This window comes from Canis lupus, chromosome 18 (assembly GCF_011100685.1).
Source record: "Canis lupus familiaris isolate Mischka breed German Shepherd chromosome 18, alternate assembly UU_Cfam_GSD_1.0, whole genome shotgun sequence".
Lineage (NCBI taxonomy): Eukaryota > Metazoa > Chordata > Mammalia > Carnivora > Canidae > Canis > Canis lupus.
This window is the reverse complement of record NC_049239.1, coordinates 40,527,274-40,543,738: the sequence shown is the minus strand read 5'-3', so window position 1 is coordinate 40,543,738 and position 16,465 is coordinate 40,527,274. Positions and strand designations below refer to the sequence as shown.

The following is a 16,465-nucleotide window of genomic DNA, read 5'->3' as shown; positions in this document are numbered from 1 at the left end:
TCCTGCGATCTCAACATTTTCAGTACTCATTAAACATTCTGCCTGGAAAGAGGGATTTGAATTTCATGAAACAATCTGGCTAATTCAATAATGTTTGATGTTTTTCTAATGATTCAACTTCAAGCTCAAAATTGGGTAGGACTCGTTTAAGCAATCATATAAGATGTAATGGATATGAATGTTTTTGTGTGATCTCTCAGACTGTGACCTTATGCATCTTTGCTACAACGCCTGCACATTTCCTAAACTTTATAAAAGCAATGTCCTGTTTCTTCACGTGCACAAAAATTAATTACCTTACCTATTATCACATCTTTATTTAGAAGATAGTCAAAAAATGAATTTGGGATCATATAATGGAGAGTAACTATTAATATTTTCCTCCAGCCTCAATAAAGTGAAAACATGGGTGAGGAGAACTGCACCAGTGTGACAGAATTCATTCTGCTTGGATTAGCAGATGCCCCAGAGCTGAGAGTCTTCCTCTTCCTGCTGTTTCTTCTCATCTATGGAGTCACGGTTTTGGGAAATCTGGGCATGATCGCAGTGATTCAGGTCAGCTCTCAGCTTCACACTCCCATGTACTTTTTCCTCAGCCACTTGTCCTTTGTGGATTTTTGCTACTCCACGATCATCGTGCCAAAGATGCTGCCCAATATCTTAAACAGGGACAAAGTCATCTCCTTCCTCGGTTGCATGGTGCAGTTCTATTTATTTTGTACATGTGTGGTAACTGAGGTCTTCCTGTTAGCTGTGATGGCCTATGACCGCTTCGTGGCCATCTGCAACCCACTGCTGTACATGGTCACCATGTCCCGGAATCTCTGTATGGAGCTGGTGTCCTGCTGCTACCTCTGTGGGACGGCCTGTTCTCTGATCCACTTGTGTTTAGCCCTTCAGATCCCATCCTATAGATCAGATGTGATTAACCACTTCTTTTGTGATCTACCCCCTCTCTTATCTCTTGCTTGCTCTGATGTCACTATGAATGAATTGTTGCTGTACATCGTGGCCACCTTCAACGAGCTCACCACCATCCTGATCATCCTTACCTCCTATTTGCTGATTCTCATCACCATCCTGAGGATGCGCTCTGCAGAGGGAAGGCGCAAAGCCTTTTCCACCTGTGCCTCCCACCTCACAGCCATCCTTGTCTTCCATGGAACAATCCTTTTCATTTATTGTCGGCCAGGTTCGGGCAACAGTATGGATGCTGACAAGGTGGCCACAGTGTTCTACACCATAGTGATTCCCATGCTGAACCCCCTCATCTATAGTCTGAGGAATAAGGATGTGAAAGAAGCTCTCAGGAAAGTGGTGAGCTCCAAAATGTTTTCCTAGAAAATCTTTTCTTAGCAGGACTCAGAGTCCCAAAGTGGAGGCTGGTGGACACGTGAATGGGTGGGTTGTAATGTTGGAGTGGAGGGAAGAGCCAGGATGTAGGAGTGATCCTTTTTTTATTATCTTGCCTTTGTGCCTCTTCAATTTGCTTCCAGGTTAGGACTGACCACATTTCAAACTTGAAGCCTACTTCTTTGCTTTCCTTCAATCTAGTGTCTTAAATGGATATGAGTAATGCACTCTTCAGACGCATTTAGTTTGCTCTAAAACCTTCATGAAATTAATGAAGAACACTTGAGGATAACACTTTCTTTCAGTACCTATTATGGAACCTTGGTCTTTTCCAAGGTTGAATTTTTCTTAGTTTTCAATGAAGTACACATCTTTGTTCAACAGTTTATGTACAGAATGAGATTTCCACATGGATATGGGTCTATGATATGCTTGTATCTTTTTTAAGATTTATTGCCTATATCTGGTTTTTGTTATTATTTTTGCTGTTGTTGTTGCAGTGTCCAGTGATTTTGGAACTTCAGATATGATCTCATGTGAAAATATGGGGATAGTACTAATGATGACTTCCCATGAACGTTAGGAAAACTAAAGTACATGTCATGTGCAAAGAGCCTAGAATGATCCCTGGCACACATTTAGTTCTCCTTCTCTTCCCCCTCCCTCTCTTATATTGTACTTCTATACATATGTACTGCCTGTCTCATAACTTCACACACACTCATATATACACATATATATGAGTGAAATTATGAGACAGACAGTATATATGAGTGTGGATATATATAAAATCTCCAGACACACATAAACTTGCCATTACTGAATAATCAGTACTATCAGTACCTGCATTTCTGACTTAGGTCACTCATCCCACTTTTTGTTTGTTTTTTTAATTTGTGTCTCCATTCTAACTCTCCATTGTGGATAAGATGCTGCCACTAGAAGTGGAATTCTAATCTATTTGTAGAACACATAAATATTTAATTTTTGAGCTAAATTATGGAAGGAGCTCAGTTGTCCATCAACTGATGTATATTATAAAGATAGGAGATATACATATATATTAATATATATATAAATATTACTCAGCCATCAAAAATAATGGAATCTTGCCATTTGCAATGATGTGAATGGAGCTAGACTGTACTATGCAAAGTGATATAAGTCAGTCAGGGAAAGATAATCATCACATGATTTCACTTATATAATTTAAGAAACAAAGCAGATGATCATGGGGGGGAAAGAGAGGCAAACCAGAAAACAGGTTCCTAACTACAGAGAAGAAACTGAGCTTTTAAATAAATAAAATCTTTAAAAAAAAAAAAAAGGGCAACCCGGGTGGTGCAGCCGTTTAGCGACCCCTGTGGCCCGGGGTGTGATCCTGGAGACCCGGAATCGAGTCCCACATCAGGCTCCCTGCGTGGAGCCTGCTTCTCCCTCTCTCTGTGTCTCTGCCTCTCTCTGTATTTAATTAAATAAATTAAATCTTAAAAAAAAAAAGGGAAAGAAACTGAGCTTTGCTGGAGGGGAGGTGGGCAGGCGATGCTTTAAATGTGTGAAGGGGGGACGCCTGGGTGGCTCAATGGTTAAACGCCAGCCTTTGGCCCAGGGTATGATCCTGGAGTCCTGGGATCCAGTCCCACTTCAGGCTTCCTGCATGGAGCCTGCTTCTCTCTCGACCTGTGTCTCTGCCTCTCTCTGTGTGTGTCTCTTATGAATAAATAAATAAAATCTTAAAAAAAATAATAAAAAAAATAAATGGGTGAAGGGTGTCAAAGAGGGCACTTGTGATGAGCACTGAGTGTTGTATGTACATGATAACTCACTAAATTCTACATCTGATATTAATATTACACTGTATGTTAACTAATTGGAATTTAAATAAAAACTTGAAGAAAAAAGAATTAAAGAAATTTATTTTCAGGGTGCATAATGCACCTCTTTTTCAATCATCTTTGTAGTTATTGCATTCATTCTATCTACTCTGTTGGTGTTTGACAGCTTCGTGGCCATTCCCAACCCTTTCCACTACACCAGTTGCTGTGTCCCAGAAACTCTGTGCCATGCTAGTGGTTGTATCATGTGCATGGGGAGTAACAAACATATTTTTTGATCCTCACATGTTCTACTTTGAAAAGATCTTTTTGTGTTTCAACACAATCAATCACTTCTTCTGTTAGATCTCTTCACTAATGTATTTTTCTTGCTCTGAGCCAGTTGCTTCTTTTTACTGCCACAACTTATGAAGAGATGAGAACAGTCCTCTTCAATCTGTCTTATGTGTTTTACATTGCCACCAGCCTACAGATGCATTCAGCAGGTAGATGCACAGAATCATCTTGACCTGTCAGCTTCACACCTGACTGCCCTCACAATTTTGCACAGCACCATTCTCTTTTCCTACTGTGTGCCATAACTCCCAAAACTCCAAGCACACAAAGTAGTATCTCTGCTATACCCAGTGGTGACACTCATGTTGAATCTTCTCATCTCAGCCTGATAAATAAGAAAGTCAAAAACAAAGAAAAGGGAAAAAAAGGAAAAAGAAAAAAAAAGGGGGGGAAATAATAAACACTTTTCTTTTTTCATATTGAATGCATGCACTGGTAAATATTTATTTCTGTTATTATAGAACATCTTTCTGTGATTTTGAATGACCTGCATATCAATCTCATTTTTTAAAGATTTTTATTCATTTGAGAGAGAAAGAGAGCACACACATGCACACAAGCATGAGAAAGGGGTGGATAGAGGGACAAGAATTCCCATTGAGCTAGGAGCAGGTGCTCAATCCCATGACCCTGAAGCCATAACCTGAGTTAAAGTCAGATGCTCAACTGACTAAGTCACCCAGGCACCCCAAGCTCATTTAAAAATAAAAATCACTTCAAATAAAAAAAGACAAAACATTTACAATGGAAAAAATATGAATTTCAGGTCAGAGAAATTATACCTGGCTCTGATAATATAAGCTAGACCAGTTGATTTATTGGAGTCCATCTTTATCTACAAAAGTGGTATGTGATGTAGTTCATAAAGTGGTATGTGGAACAAAATAAAGGTAGACAACATATCTGGCTTATATGTGTGCAAGAAATTCTAGTTCTATTCTCTTTTCTTCCTTGCTAATGGATAGGTTGTAGGTGTTAAATAAGCACCTTTGTATTTTAAATTTAATGAAATAGATGACAAGGAAAGATATACATAGTCTCAGGTTCAAGAAACTCACAAGCCAGTGTTGTTAGTAAATATCATAATAGGTTTGGTAAGGAGACACCTCAAACTCATTTGTGGATATCAGAGAGATTGTCTCATAATTGCATGCCTCTTTTGCTTGATCCTGAAGAGTGGGCAAGTTTTTAGGAGAAACAAAAGAAAAACACAAATTTTATTCAGAAGTAAAGAACATGAACAATATTCAAGTGGTGAGCATATATAGTTAAGTCAATGATTCAACAATAATTTTGAGCTACTATTTTATGCTATAAGCACACAAGATATCATGTTAGGTGCTTGAAGGATTAGAAGTTTGCACAAAATAAAATTACTAATTCAGAAGGAATGCAAGTGCACAGGATACAAATATTTACAAGAATTTTAGAAATATTAGCTTGTTTCTCAGAATATTTAGAACAAAAGCAAAGAAAATATATTCATGTCCTATGTTTTATCCTTCCTTTTCATCACCTATCAATCAGCATAGATATATTATTAAATTATAGGGCCAATTGACCAAATTCATGTCCAATTCTCTTCATCAGAACTCCTTAGGCAGTCTTCATAAAATAATTGAATATATTTCTTGTAAATACTGAGAGCCATTCAGGGGCGCTGGGGTGGCTCACTGGGTTAAGCATCTGCATCTGGCTCAGGTCATGATCTCACAACCCTGGGATAGAACCCTGCATTGAGGTCTCTACTCAGGGCAGGTGAATCTGCCTTTACCTCTCCCTCTGCCCTTCTCCTAGCTGGTGCTCTCTCTTTCTCTCAAATAAACAAAAATGTAAAAAAAAAATCTCAAGAGTCATTTGCTTTTCTTAATTGTCATTTTAAATTAACTGTCATTTAAAACTATAATCTAAACAAATAAGTAATCAAACTTCGATTATTGTATCTATTAGGAAGGATTAATTTTTCTCTAGTACTAGTAATATTTATTATAAGATGGCCTTGTAGACACAGGTCCTTACATTTCAAAAATTTTACCAATTATATTTATCTTTCTTCTATCATTAATTTTGCTTGAATTACTCATATATCTTTTGTTCTGTACTCTGTTTATGGATAAAGCCCAAATTAGTGCAGTAAATTATATATAGAAAGAAAAAATTAGCTGTTTTTGTGGAGGGTAAAGTAAAAGGGTAGAAACAGAGGAAATTCCACTAATTTATGCAAGATGCCTACACTAAGTGCTCACAAACAGATTGGGAGATTAATAGATTGGTAAATATACATAGAAAGATAGATACATAGGTTAATAAATCAATAGGTCCACCAGTCATCCAGATTTGAAGTAAACTGATTTTATTCACATTATCCATGATATGTTAAGAAGAAAATCCTAAGCAATTCACACATACACACACACACATGCATACACTCACCCTACTAGAACTATTAGGACGAATAAATGAATTCATCATGATGAAAAAATACAGCATCCAATGCCAAAATTATCTTATTTTTTCATAGTACCAAAACAAAATCCCAAAGTAAAACTAAGAAAATAAGTTCCTGAAAACACCAGAAAGATGGCAACGCTGAAAAATATATAACAAAAGACTCCTACTGAGAACCTGAAAATTAGAAAATGTTGTAATTGGTACTAATATATGGTGAGCATATTATTTTTGCATAATAGAATTGAGAGTCCAAAAGTAAAGATATTTATGGTTGATTGACTCTGACAGTCTGCCCAGGAAGTCTCCTGGGTCTGTCTTTTCAATAAATGCTGATGAGTAAATGGATAAATTTCAATCTTACCTCACATCATATACAGACATCAACTCAAAACAGATCTGAGACTTAAATTTGGGAGCAAAAAGTGCAAGTTATATATCTGATGAAGGTTTTGTGCCCGTGACACATAAAGAACACTTACAAATAGAGAATAGAAAAGCAAATAATTTTTTTAAATAGGCCAGATATTTGATTTGACATTTATAGAAGATATAATCTGAAACAAAAATTGTATAAGATGGAAAAAGGGAGAGATGCCTGATTGATTTGCCAGTGCCCTGAATGATGACCTTAAGAACACCAATATTCACATTATCTCTTTGTTTTGGCCTACAGATTCCCACTTAGTGGGCAACTTCAAAAAAGGTAGTTGATGAGAATTTTTTTTCTCTTTTGTTAATTGTGAAAGGTGATTTGGGAATAGAGATCCAAAGGGAGTATCTCCTCAGCCTTGGGTGCAGTCCTTGGCACAGCAATTTTAGGAACATATTATAGAGTATACAAATTAATTTACTTGAAATTACTTTCTGACCATATATACTTTTTAAATTTTATGTGTACAGCCAGTGATACACAAAAACAAATGGAATCCTGTGGCCTGGATTGATATTATAAAGTCAGAAGAACACACCTAGAACAGATAATTGATGCAGTCTCATTTGATGGCTTCTAGCATTGGACATGCACTAGGAAAAATGAAACCTCAGAAGCCTCCCTGGCTTTGTTTTTTCTTCTGTACATTCATAGGAGTGGAAAAACCACAATTGCTTTGTTGGCAATTTATTTTGAATTTATCCAAGTGCCAACTGTCTGTGTCTCCATCATCTCCTATGTAAGATTGGCATGAAACCCAGAACTCTCTCCTGGCTCGTTACTATGAAACTAAAAGGATTTAATACTTGCATAGTATTTAGTCTAGATTACAATACAAAACAAGGGCTCAATAAGCGTGAACTATCATATAGTTTTCTGACAAGTTAGATCACTACTTTTATGGTATTTAAAGGAATTCTGATGTGGCATTGGTCACTGTGTCCTACAGGAATCCAGGGGATTCTATCAAGTTATAAGAAAGAAAGAATTCCCAAGAAATAGTCACATTTTTTCATAATGGCCTTATAAGCTGTGTCCCACACACATATGACATTGAGATGTAATCTCATGGCACCATGAAATCTGTCTGGAAAGAGGCATGTTTGCTTTTGAGCAGTTGTTTCCCAAGTTGGGATAATTTAAACAATAAATCTCCTGATGCTATGCCATAGAGAGTAATTATTAGTTGTGTTGTATCACATGTAGTCTCAGCTTCATTTTTATATATTTTGTTATTCCATAGAGATTAGTAATTGTTTGGGGGCCTAAGGAGCTCATTCCCTACATAGAAGTCTCTGTCTGATATACACGTCTTAACGTCTTCAGCACCAGGGAGAAAACGTCTGTCACTCAGGTCTGTTAGCTAGAACTAGGCTCCGGTTACTTGAAAATAGAAATGTCAACAATTATTTTAAAAATGTATGGAACTCATGTCTCTTCTAATTAGAGAATGTTCTAACAGGACTTCTATTTGTGTGCAGTTACTGTTTAAAATGCTTTTGTGTTTTAACATTTAGAAACAGTTAATGGTGAATTTAGAACAGTTTTCCCTGTCACATCAAACATGGGTGTGTATGAAAGAATACAGAATGAGCAAATGGTACCCCTCTTCTCTCTCTCTCTCTCTCTCTCTCTCTCTCTCTTTCTGTTTCCTCCTAACAGACCAGTTTCTGTCATGAAATCAAGAATTTATGATGATGGAGGAGCTCCCTTCATTGTCATAGTAATATGGAGGTTTGAATTTATGTGCCTGCCAGATGGTCTTGGACAGTCAGGACCTGTGAGCTCTCTCTGCTCAGAAAATGAGATGACTTCTTTTGGATTTGTTTTGGGGTTGCCATGAAATAGGTTCTCATTATCAGCCTAGAACTTTAGGAAGAAAATTTACCATGTTGATTTTCTTGTTGACTGAGAAGCAATCAAATAACTCAAATATTTTATTTTGTTTTGTTTCTGTAGTTGGTTGGGTGATGAAAAAAAATGACTTCAGGAAAGTGATATATTCCCACTTCTTTAAAGTTAGTTTAATATATGGAGAAAATACCAAGTTATTCTTCTAGTCCTGAGCGTCTTCCCTCAGTTTTCATTACACATATGTGTAGAAGTCATGAGTATATTCCTGCTGACTAGAAGGGAGGGCAGAGAATAAAATCCCTCAATGTTAGTTTGCCTTTTCTTTAAGGAAAGATCTTGCGGAGTCTCAATTCCCCTTGTATAGGATATACAGTGTAACTCTTTCTCCCAACCAATACAGAATCCGGGAGAGTTTTCACTTACCTCTTTTTTAATGTGGGTAAATTATAGATAGAACTCTATCATATGAATTCATACCTCTGGGTGGAACCTTTATTTACATCTACGTATATGCAGCAAGTGTACTATTTGGTGTTCGTTCTTTTTTTTTTTTCAAATACCACCTCCAAGATGTAATCTTATTATTTTTTTATTATTTTCTTGGAGATTTTATTTATTTATTTGACAGAGAGAGACAGAGAGAGAGAGAGAGAGAGAAAGAAAACAAGCATAAGAAGGAGCAGCAAAGGGAGAGGGAGAAGCAGGCTCCCCACCGAGCAGGAAGCCAGATGCTGGGCTCAATTCCAGGACCTGAGATTAAGATCTGAGCCGAAGGCAGACGCTTAACTGACTGAGCCACCAAGGTGCCCCAAAAATGTAATTTTAAGTAGCATCATAATTTTATGTCTTAGATATGGTGGATCACAGTTTAACAATTACTCTATTTCTCAGAATTAACTTTTTCATTGTTAATATTATAAACAGGACTGCAATATAGTTTTGAACATAGTTATTCATGATTTTTTCAATAAACCTAAGTATTTTTTACAAGAGCTTATTAAGAATAAAATCACTCATAAGAAATACCATATAGCTTTTATTGTTGTCAGGGTTAAGACTTTGGATGTATATTTCCATATTACATTCCAGAAAAAAAATGTATTTAAGAATCTTATCTTTTTTCTTTTTTTTTAAGATTTTATTTATTTATTTATGAGAGACACACAGAGAAAAGCAGAGACATAGGCAGAGGGAGAAGCAGGCTCCAATGCAGGGAGCCTGATGTGGGACTCGATCCCAGGACTCCAGGATCACGCCCTGAGCTGAAGGCAGGAGCTTTAGCTGCCAAGCCACCCAGGGATCCCAAGAATCTTACCTTTTTTCTTAAGATTTTATTTATTTATTTGAGAGAGAGTGAGCATGAGAGATAGAAAGAGCACAAGCAGGGGGAGCAGTAGGCAGAAGGAAACGGAGAAGCAGACTCCCTGCCCAGCAGGGAGCCCAATGCAGGGCTTGATCCCTGGACTCCAGTATCATGACCCAAGTCAAAGGCAGACACACAACTGACTGAGTCACACAGGCACCCCTCAAGAGTTCTATCTCTTTGAGTCTATGTTAGCATAGATCATTACTGTGGTAATTGATTAAACCACTTAATTTGATAGGTAAAACTCTCACTTTCAAAGTGTAATTCATTTATATATATTTATATATATATATAAATATAACCTCTTATTACAGTAAGTATACTATATCTATATATAGATATAGTATTTTATATATATATATATATATATATATATATAACCTCTTACTATGGGTTTCTTTCTTTCTTCCTTTTTTTTCCCCCAAAGATTTTATTTATTCATGAGAGACACGCAGAGAGAGGCAGAGACATAGACAGGGAAAAGCAGGATCCTCGCAGGGAGCCCCATGTGGGACTCGATCCCCATACTGGAGATCACTCCCTGAACCAAAGGCAGAGACTCAACTGCTGAGCCACCCAGGTGCCACTCAAAGTACATTTTATCTCTCTTGTTTCATAATTCAAAATTTAAAGGTTTTTTGTGAGCCACAAACCTCAAAAACTTGGTCACACTTTTCCAAAATGGACTATTAGAAAGCTTTGTTTCAAACTTCTGTTCCTGATACGCTCCAATAAAAAAAAAAAAATGTTTTAGAGAATCACAGTAGGTGTCACTGGGCTGGATAGAGCTTATTAAGTTTCTGCAGAGAACAGAGCTAATTTCTGTGGGGTTTTGAAATATATCACTGAATCTATTTTATCTTCTATCAAACAACTTAATCATTTCAATGTTCTGTGATAGGTAAAAGTTGGTTCATTAAATTTTTCTACTGATGCTGAAGTCAATTTTGATCTGTGGGATCCACTGAGACATTTAACATTTTGAATTAACAACTGTGTTTCTGTTCTATCTTATAAATACAGTATTTGATATCAATTTTATATTTTTCTGAAGTTAATATTAGCCCATTTTGTCCTCCCATTTTAGAAGACACAAAAGCTTAACATTTCGTTCTGTAAGGCTGACATACGGCAGAAATGGGGGAAGAGAACTGCACCAGTGTAACAGAGTTCATTCTGCTTGGATTAGCAGATGCCCCAGAGCTGAGAGTCTTCCTCTTCCTGCTGTTTCTTCTCATCTATGGAGTCACGGTTTTGGGAAATCTGGGCATGATCGCAGTGATTCAGGTCAGCTCTCAGCTTCACACTCCCATGTACTTTTTCCTCAGCCACTTGTCCTTTGTGGATTTTTGCTACTCCACGATCATCGTGCCAAAGATGCTGCCCAATATCTTAAACAGGGACAAAGCCATCTCCTTCCTCGGTTGCATGGTGCAGTTCTATTTATTTTGTACTTACGCAATCACTGAGGTCTTCCTGTTGGCTGTGATGGCCTATGACCGCTTCGTGGCCATCTGCAACCCACTGCTGTACATGGTCACCATGTCCCGGAATCTCTGTATGGAGCTGGTGTCCTGTTGCTACCTCTGTGGGACAGGCCTGTTCTCTGATCCACTTGTGTTTAGCCCTTCAGATCCCATCCTATAGATCAAATGTGATTAACCACTTCTTTTGTGATCTACCCCCTCTCTTATCTCTTGCTTGCTCTGATGTCACTATGAATGAACTGTTGCTGTACATCGTGGCCACCTTCAACGAGCTCACCACCATCCTGATCATCCTTACCTCCTATTTGCTGATTCTCATCACCATCCTGAGGATGCGCTCTGCAGAGGGAAGGCGCAAAGCCTTTTCCACCTGTGCCTCCCACCTCACAGCCATCCTTGTCTTCCATGGAACGATCCTTTTCATTTATTGTCGGCCGGGTTCGGGCAACAGTATGGATGCTGACAAGGTGGCCACAGTGTTCTACACCATAGTGATTCCCATGCTGAACCCCCTCATCTATAGTCTGAGGAATAAGGATGTGAAAGGAGCTCTCAGAAAAGTGGTGAGCTCCAAAATGTTTTCCTAGAAAATCTTTTCTTAGCAGGACTCAGAGTCCCAAAGTGGAGGCTGGTGGACACATGAATGGGTGGGTTGTAATGTTGGAGTGGAGGGAAGAGCCAGGATGTAGGTGGTTCTGAGTGATCCTTTTTGATTCACTTGCCTTTGTGCCTCTTCAATTTGCTTCCAGGTTAGGACTGACCACATTTCAAACTTGAAGCCTACTTCTTTGCTTTCCTTCAATCTAGTGTCTTAAATGGATATGAGTAATGCATTCTTCAGACACCTTTAGTTTGCTCTAAAACCTTCATGAAATTAATGAAGAACACTTGAGGATAACACTTTCTTTCAGTACCTATTATGGAACTTTGGTCTTTTCCAAAGTTGAATTTTTCTTAGTTTACAATGAAGTGCACATCTTTCTCCAATAGTTTATGTACAGAATGAGATTTCCACATGCATATGGGTCTATAATATGCTTGTATCTTTTTTTAAGATTTATTGCCTATTTCTTCTTTTTGTTATTATATTTGCTGCCGTTGCAATGTCCAGTGATTTTGGAACTTCAGATATGATCTCATTTGAAAATATGGAGATGGTACTAATGATGAGTTCCCATGAATGTTAAGAAAATTAAATTACATGTCATATGCAAAGAGACTGGAATGATTTCTGGGACACAATTATTTCCTCACTGTTCCTCTTTCCCTCCTCCTCCCTGTCTTATATTTCATATTTACTGTCTGTTTCATATATATACACACATATATAGGAGTGTGGATATATTACAGATAATGCATATAAATAAAAATATATATAATATAAATATAAATAAATAGATATATTTATATATATAAAATCTCTACACAGAGATATACTTGACACAGTGAGTAACCATTTCCATGGTATCTACATCTCTGACTTAGGTCCCTTGTCACACTTTATTTTTTTGCTTGTTTATTTATTTTGAATCTTCATCCTAACTCTTCTTTGTGGAAAAATGCTGTCACTGCTAAGAGGAATTTCAACCTTTTTGTAGAACACACGAATATTTCATTTTCAAGCCAAATTATGGAAGGAGCCCAAATGTCCTTCACCTGAATAATGGACAAAGAAAATATGGTATACACATATAATGGACTATTACTCAACCATCAGAAAAGATGAAATCTTGCCATTTACCATGATGCAAATGAGACTAGAGAGGATTATGCTAAACAAAATAAGTCATCGGAGAAAGAAAAATACCATATGATTTCACTCATATGTGGCTTTAACAAACAAAACAGGTGAACATAGGGGGAAAAAAAGGAGATTCAAACCAGAAAACAGACCCTTAACTATAGAGAATAAATTGGGGGTTGCTGGAGGGGGGGATGGATTAAATGGGTGATGGTTATTAAGAAGGGAGAGGGAAAGAGAGAATCTCAAGTTGACTCAGTAGTAAGAACAGAGCCAGATTTGGGATTCAATCCTAGAACTCTGAGATCATGACCTGAGCCTATATCAAGAGTATATAGCTTAACTGACTAGGCCAACCAGATGTCTCTTAAATGTGTTTATAAATTAACAGTCATTTTTTAATTATAATCTAAACAAGTAATCAAACCTAAATTATTGTGAGAGTTAGGAAGGATTAATTTTTTCTAGTACTAGTACTATTTATTATAAGACGGCCAAATAGATATGGGTTCCTAATTTTCACGAATTTTATGATATCATGTTTATCTTTTTTCTTTTTTTATGTTTATCTTTTTTTATCTTTAGTTTTGCTTGATATACTTATATATCTTTTGTTCTGTACTCCATTTATGGATAAATACCAAATTAGTTCAGAAAATTATTAAGAGAAAAAATACTAGCTGTTTTTGTTGAGGATAAAATACAAACTGCACAATAATGCTTTATTGCTTAATGAAACAATTTGGGAAGGTGATGTGATTTTAAATTTATACTAAGAAATTAAAATGAACTTCATTTCAGAAATTTTGATATATATTATATCCCACATTATTTTACATAATCACATATATGACACTGCCTTCCTTTAAACATTGTCACTTACTTGATTTGAACTCAACTTGGAACACTTGTAGAAAAGTATCAGAAATGTTACATTGCTCCTGATTGGTGTCAATGATGAAAATGAAAATCAACTATGAAATTTTAATAGACGCTTCCTAATGTTTGCAAATAAATTTAGGTCTTTAAATAACTACATAAGAAAAGAGGAAAACTCTTAAAACTAGATGCTTCAATTCCACATTAAGAAACTAAAAAAAAAAAAAAGTAGAAGAACAAAGGAAGCTTTTTACAGACTAGAACACAAGCCAATTAAGTAGGAAGATGAAAAAAGAGATGGATGAGTTTGTACTGTGAAAACACTAATATAATTGACAACATTTTAGCTAGAATTGCTAAGAAAACAAGAAACAAGAAACAAAATTTGCACAATCATTAAGGATAGCAAACTTGAATAAATTAAAATGAGTGTATGAATAGTATAAACAATTTTGTACCAACAATTTAGTCAACTTAGATGATACAAACTCGAAAATGATCAATTTACCTAACCTGACAATCGAAGGAACAGAAAATCTGAATGGATATGTAATGATAAATTCAATTTGTAATGAAGATATTCCCTCACTCCCCCTACCAATATCCAGACACAGATCACTTCAGCAGTTGCTTTTTCTAAGTAAGTATATAAGCAATATCACCAATTATTAATTACTTCATTTAGAAGATAGAATACATGATGCTCTTTCCAGTTCCTGTGAGTATGCCAGTATTCCCCTGACACCAAAGCCAAACAAAGACAATGTAGGAAAGAAAACACAAATCAATATTCCTCATGGATATAAATACAAGAATTCTCAACAAAATATTCTATCCAATAGCAAAATAAAATAAATGGAATAAAACATATAAAAGAATTATGAACAATGATTAAGTCAAATTTATCCCAGAAATGAAGATTGGTTGAACATAGGACAGACAATGCAATATGTCACTTACATAGAAAAACAGGCAACAAAAATCACATGGTCACCTTAGAGGTACAGAAAAATTATCTGACATCAATCAACACCCATTCAAGTCAAAACTTACCAGTAAGGTAGAAATGGAGGAAATTACACTAATCTATGCAGGATGCCTACTCTCAGTGCTCACAGACAGATTGAGAGATTAATAGATTGGTAAATATACATAGAAAGATAGATACACAGATTAATAAATCAATCAGTCCACCTATTGGTCATAAAGATATGATTCAATTGTTTTATTCACATTATCCATGATTCTTTAAAAAGAAAATCCTAGGCAATTCTCTCACACATACACACACACACACACACACACACACACATACACAGACATGCATGCACTCACCCTACTAGAAGTATTAGGATGAATAAATGAATTCTTCATGATAAAAAAAAGCATCAATATGCCAAAATTATCTTATTTCTTCATAGTACCAAAATAAAATCCCAAACTAAAACTAAGAAAAAGTTTTCTTGAAAATTCCAGAAAGATTACAATGCTGAGAAATATATAACAAAAGACTCCTACTGAGAACCTGAAAATTAGAAAATGTAATTGGTACTAACATATGGTGAGCATATACTTCAGCATAATAGAACTGAGAGTCCAAAAGTAAAGATATTTATGGTTGATTGATTCTGACAACCTGTCCAGGCAGTCTCCTGGGGATGGATAGTCTTTTCCATGAATGGTGATGAGCAATGGATATTCTTTTTTTTTTATTTTAAAGATTTTATTTATTTATTTGAGACAGAGTGAGTGCTCATGAGTGAGGGAGAGGGGTAAAGGGAGAGGGAGAGGCAGACCTTTCCTCGCAACTTATTTTGAATTTATCCAAGTGGCAACTGTCTGTGTCTCCATCATCTCCTATGTAAGATTGGCATGAAACCCAGAACTCTCGCCTGGCTCGTTACTATGAAACTAAAAGGATTTAATACTTGCATAATATTTAGTCTAGGTTACAATACAAAACAAGGGCTCAATAAGCGTGAACTATCATATAGTTTTCTGACAAGTTAGATCACTACTTTTATAGTATTTAAAGGAATTCTGATGTGGCATTGGTCACTGTGTCCTACAGGAATCCAGGGGATTCTATCAAGTTATAAGAAAGAAAGAATTCCCAAGCAATAGTCACATTCTTTCATAATGGCCTTATAAGCTGTGTCCCACACACATATGACATTGAGATGTAATCACATGGCACCATGAAATCTGTCTGGAAAGAGGCATGTTTGCTTTTGAGCAGTTGTTTCCCAAGTTGGGATAATTTAAACAATAAATCTCCTGATGCTATGCCATAGAGAGTAATTATTAGTTGTGTTGTATCACATGTAGTCTCAGCTTCATTTTTATATATTTTGTTATTCCATAGAGATTAGTAATTGTTTGGGGGCCTAAGGAGCTCATTCTCTACATAGAAGTCTCTGTCTGATGTACACGTCTTAGCGTCTTCAGCACCAGGGAGAAAACGTCTGTCACTCAGGTCTGTTAGCTAGAACTAGGCTCCGGTTACTTGAAAATAGAAATGTCAACAGTTATTTTAAAAATGTATGGAGCTCATGTCTCTTCTAATTAGAGAATGTTCTAACAGGACTTCTATTTGTGTGCAGTTACTGTTTAAAATGCTTTTGTGTTTTAACATTTAGAAACAGTTAATGGTGAATTTATAACAGTTTTCCCTGTCACATCAAACATGGGTGTGTATGAAAGAATACAGAATGAGCAAATGGTACCCCTCTT

The 16,465-nt window shown here is 36.3% G+C and overlaps 2 protein-coding genes across 2 annotated transcripts; both read left to right on the top strand.

Annotated features, from left to right (window-relative positions):
- Nucleotides 1-405: 405 nt before the first annotated feature.
- Nucleotides 406-1,341, top strand: OR5L1 (olfactory receptor family 5 subfamily L member 1). Its single transcript, NM_001388617.1, is given in 1 exon segment — nucleotides 406-1,341. A coding segment is annotated over 1 exon segment (936 nt).
- Nucleotides 1,342-10,762: 9,421 nt separating this feature from the next.
- On the top strand, nucleotides 10,763-11,699 carry OR5L1C (olfactory receptor family 5 subfamily L member 1C). The gene is given in 2 exon segments (NM_001256459.1): nucleotides 10,763-11,221; nucleotides 11,223-11,699. Coding segments are annotated over 2 exon segments (936 nt in total).
- Nucleotides 11,700-16,465: the final 4,766 nt, after the last annotated feature.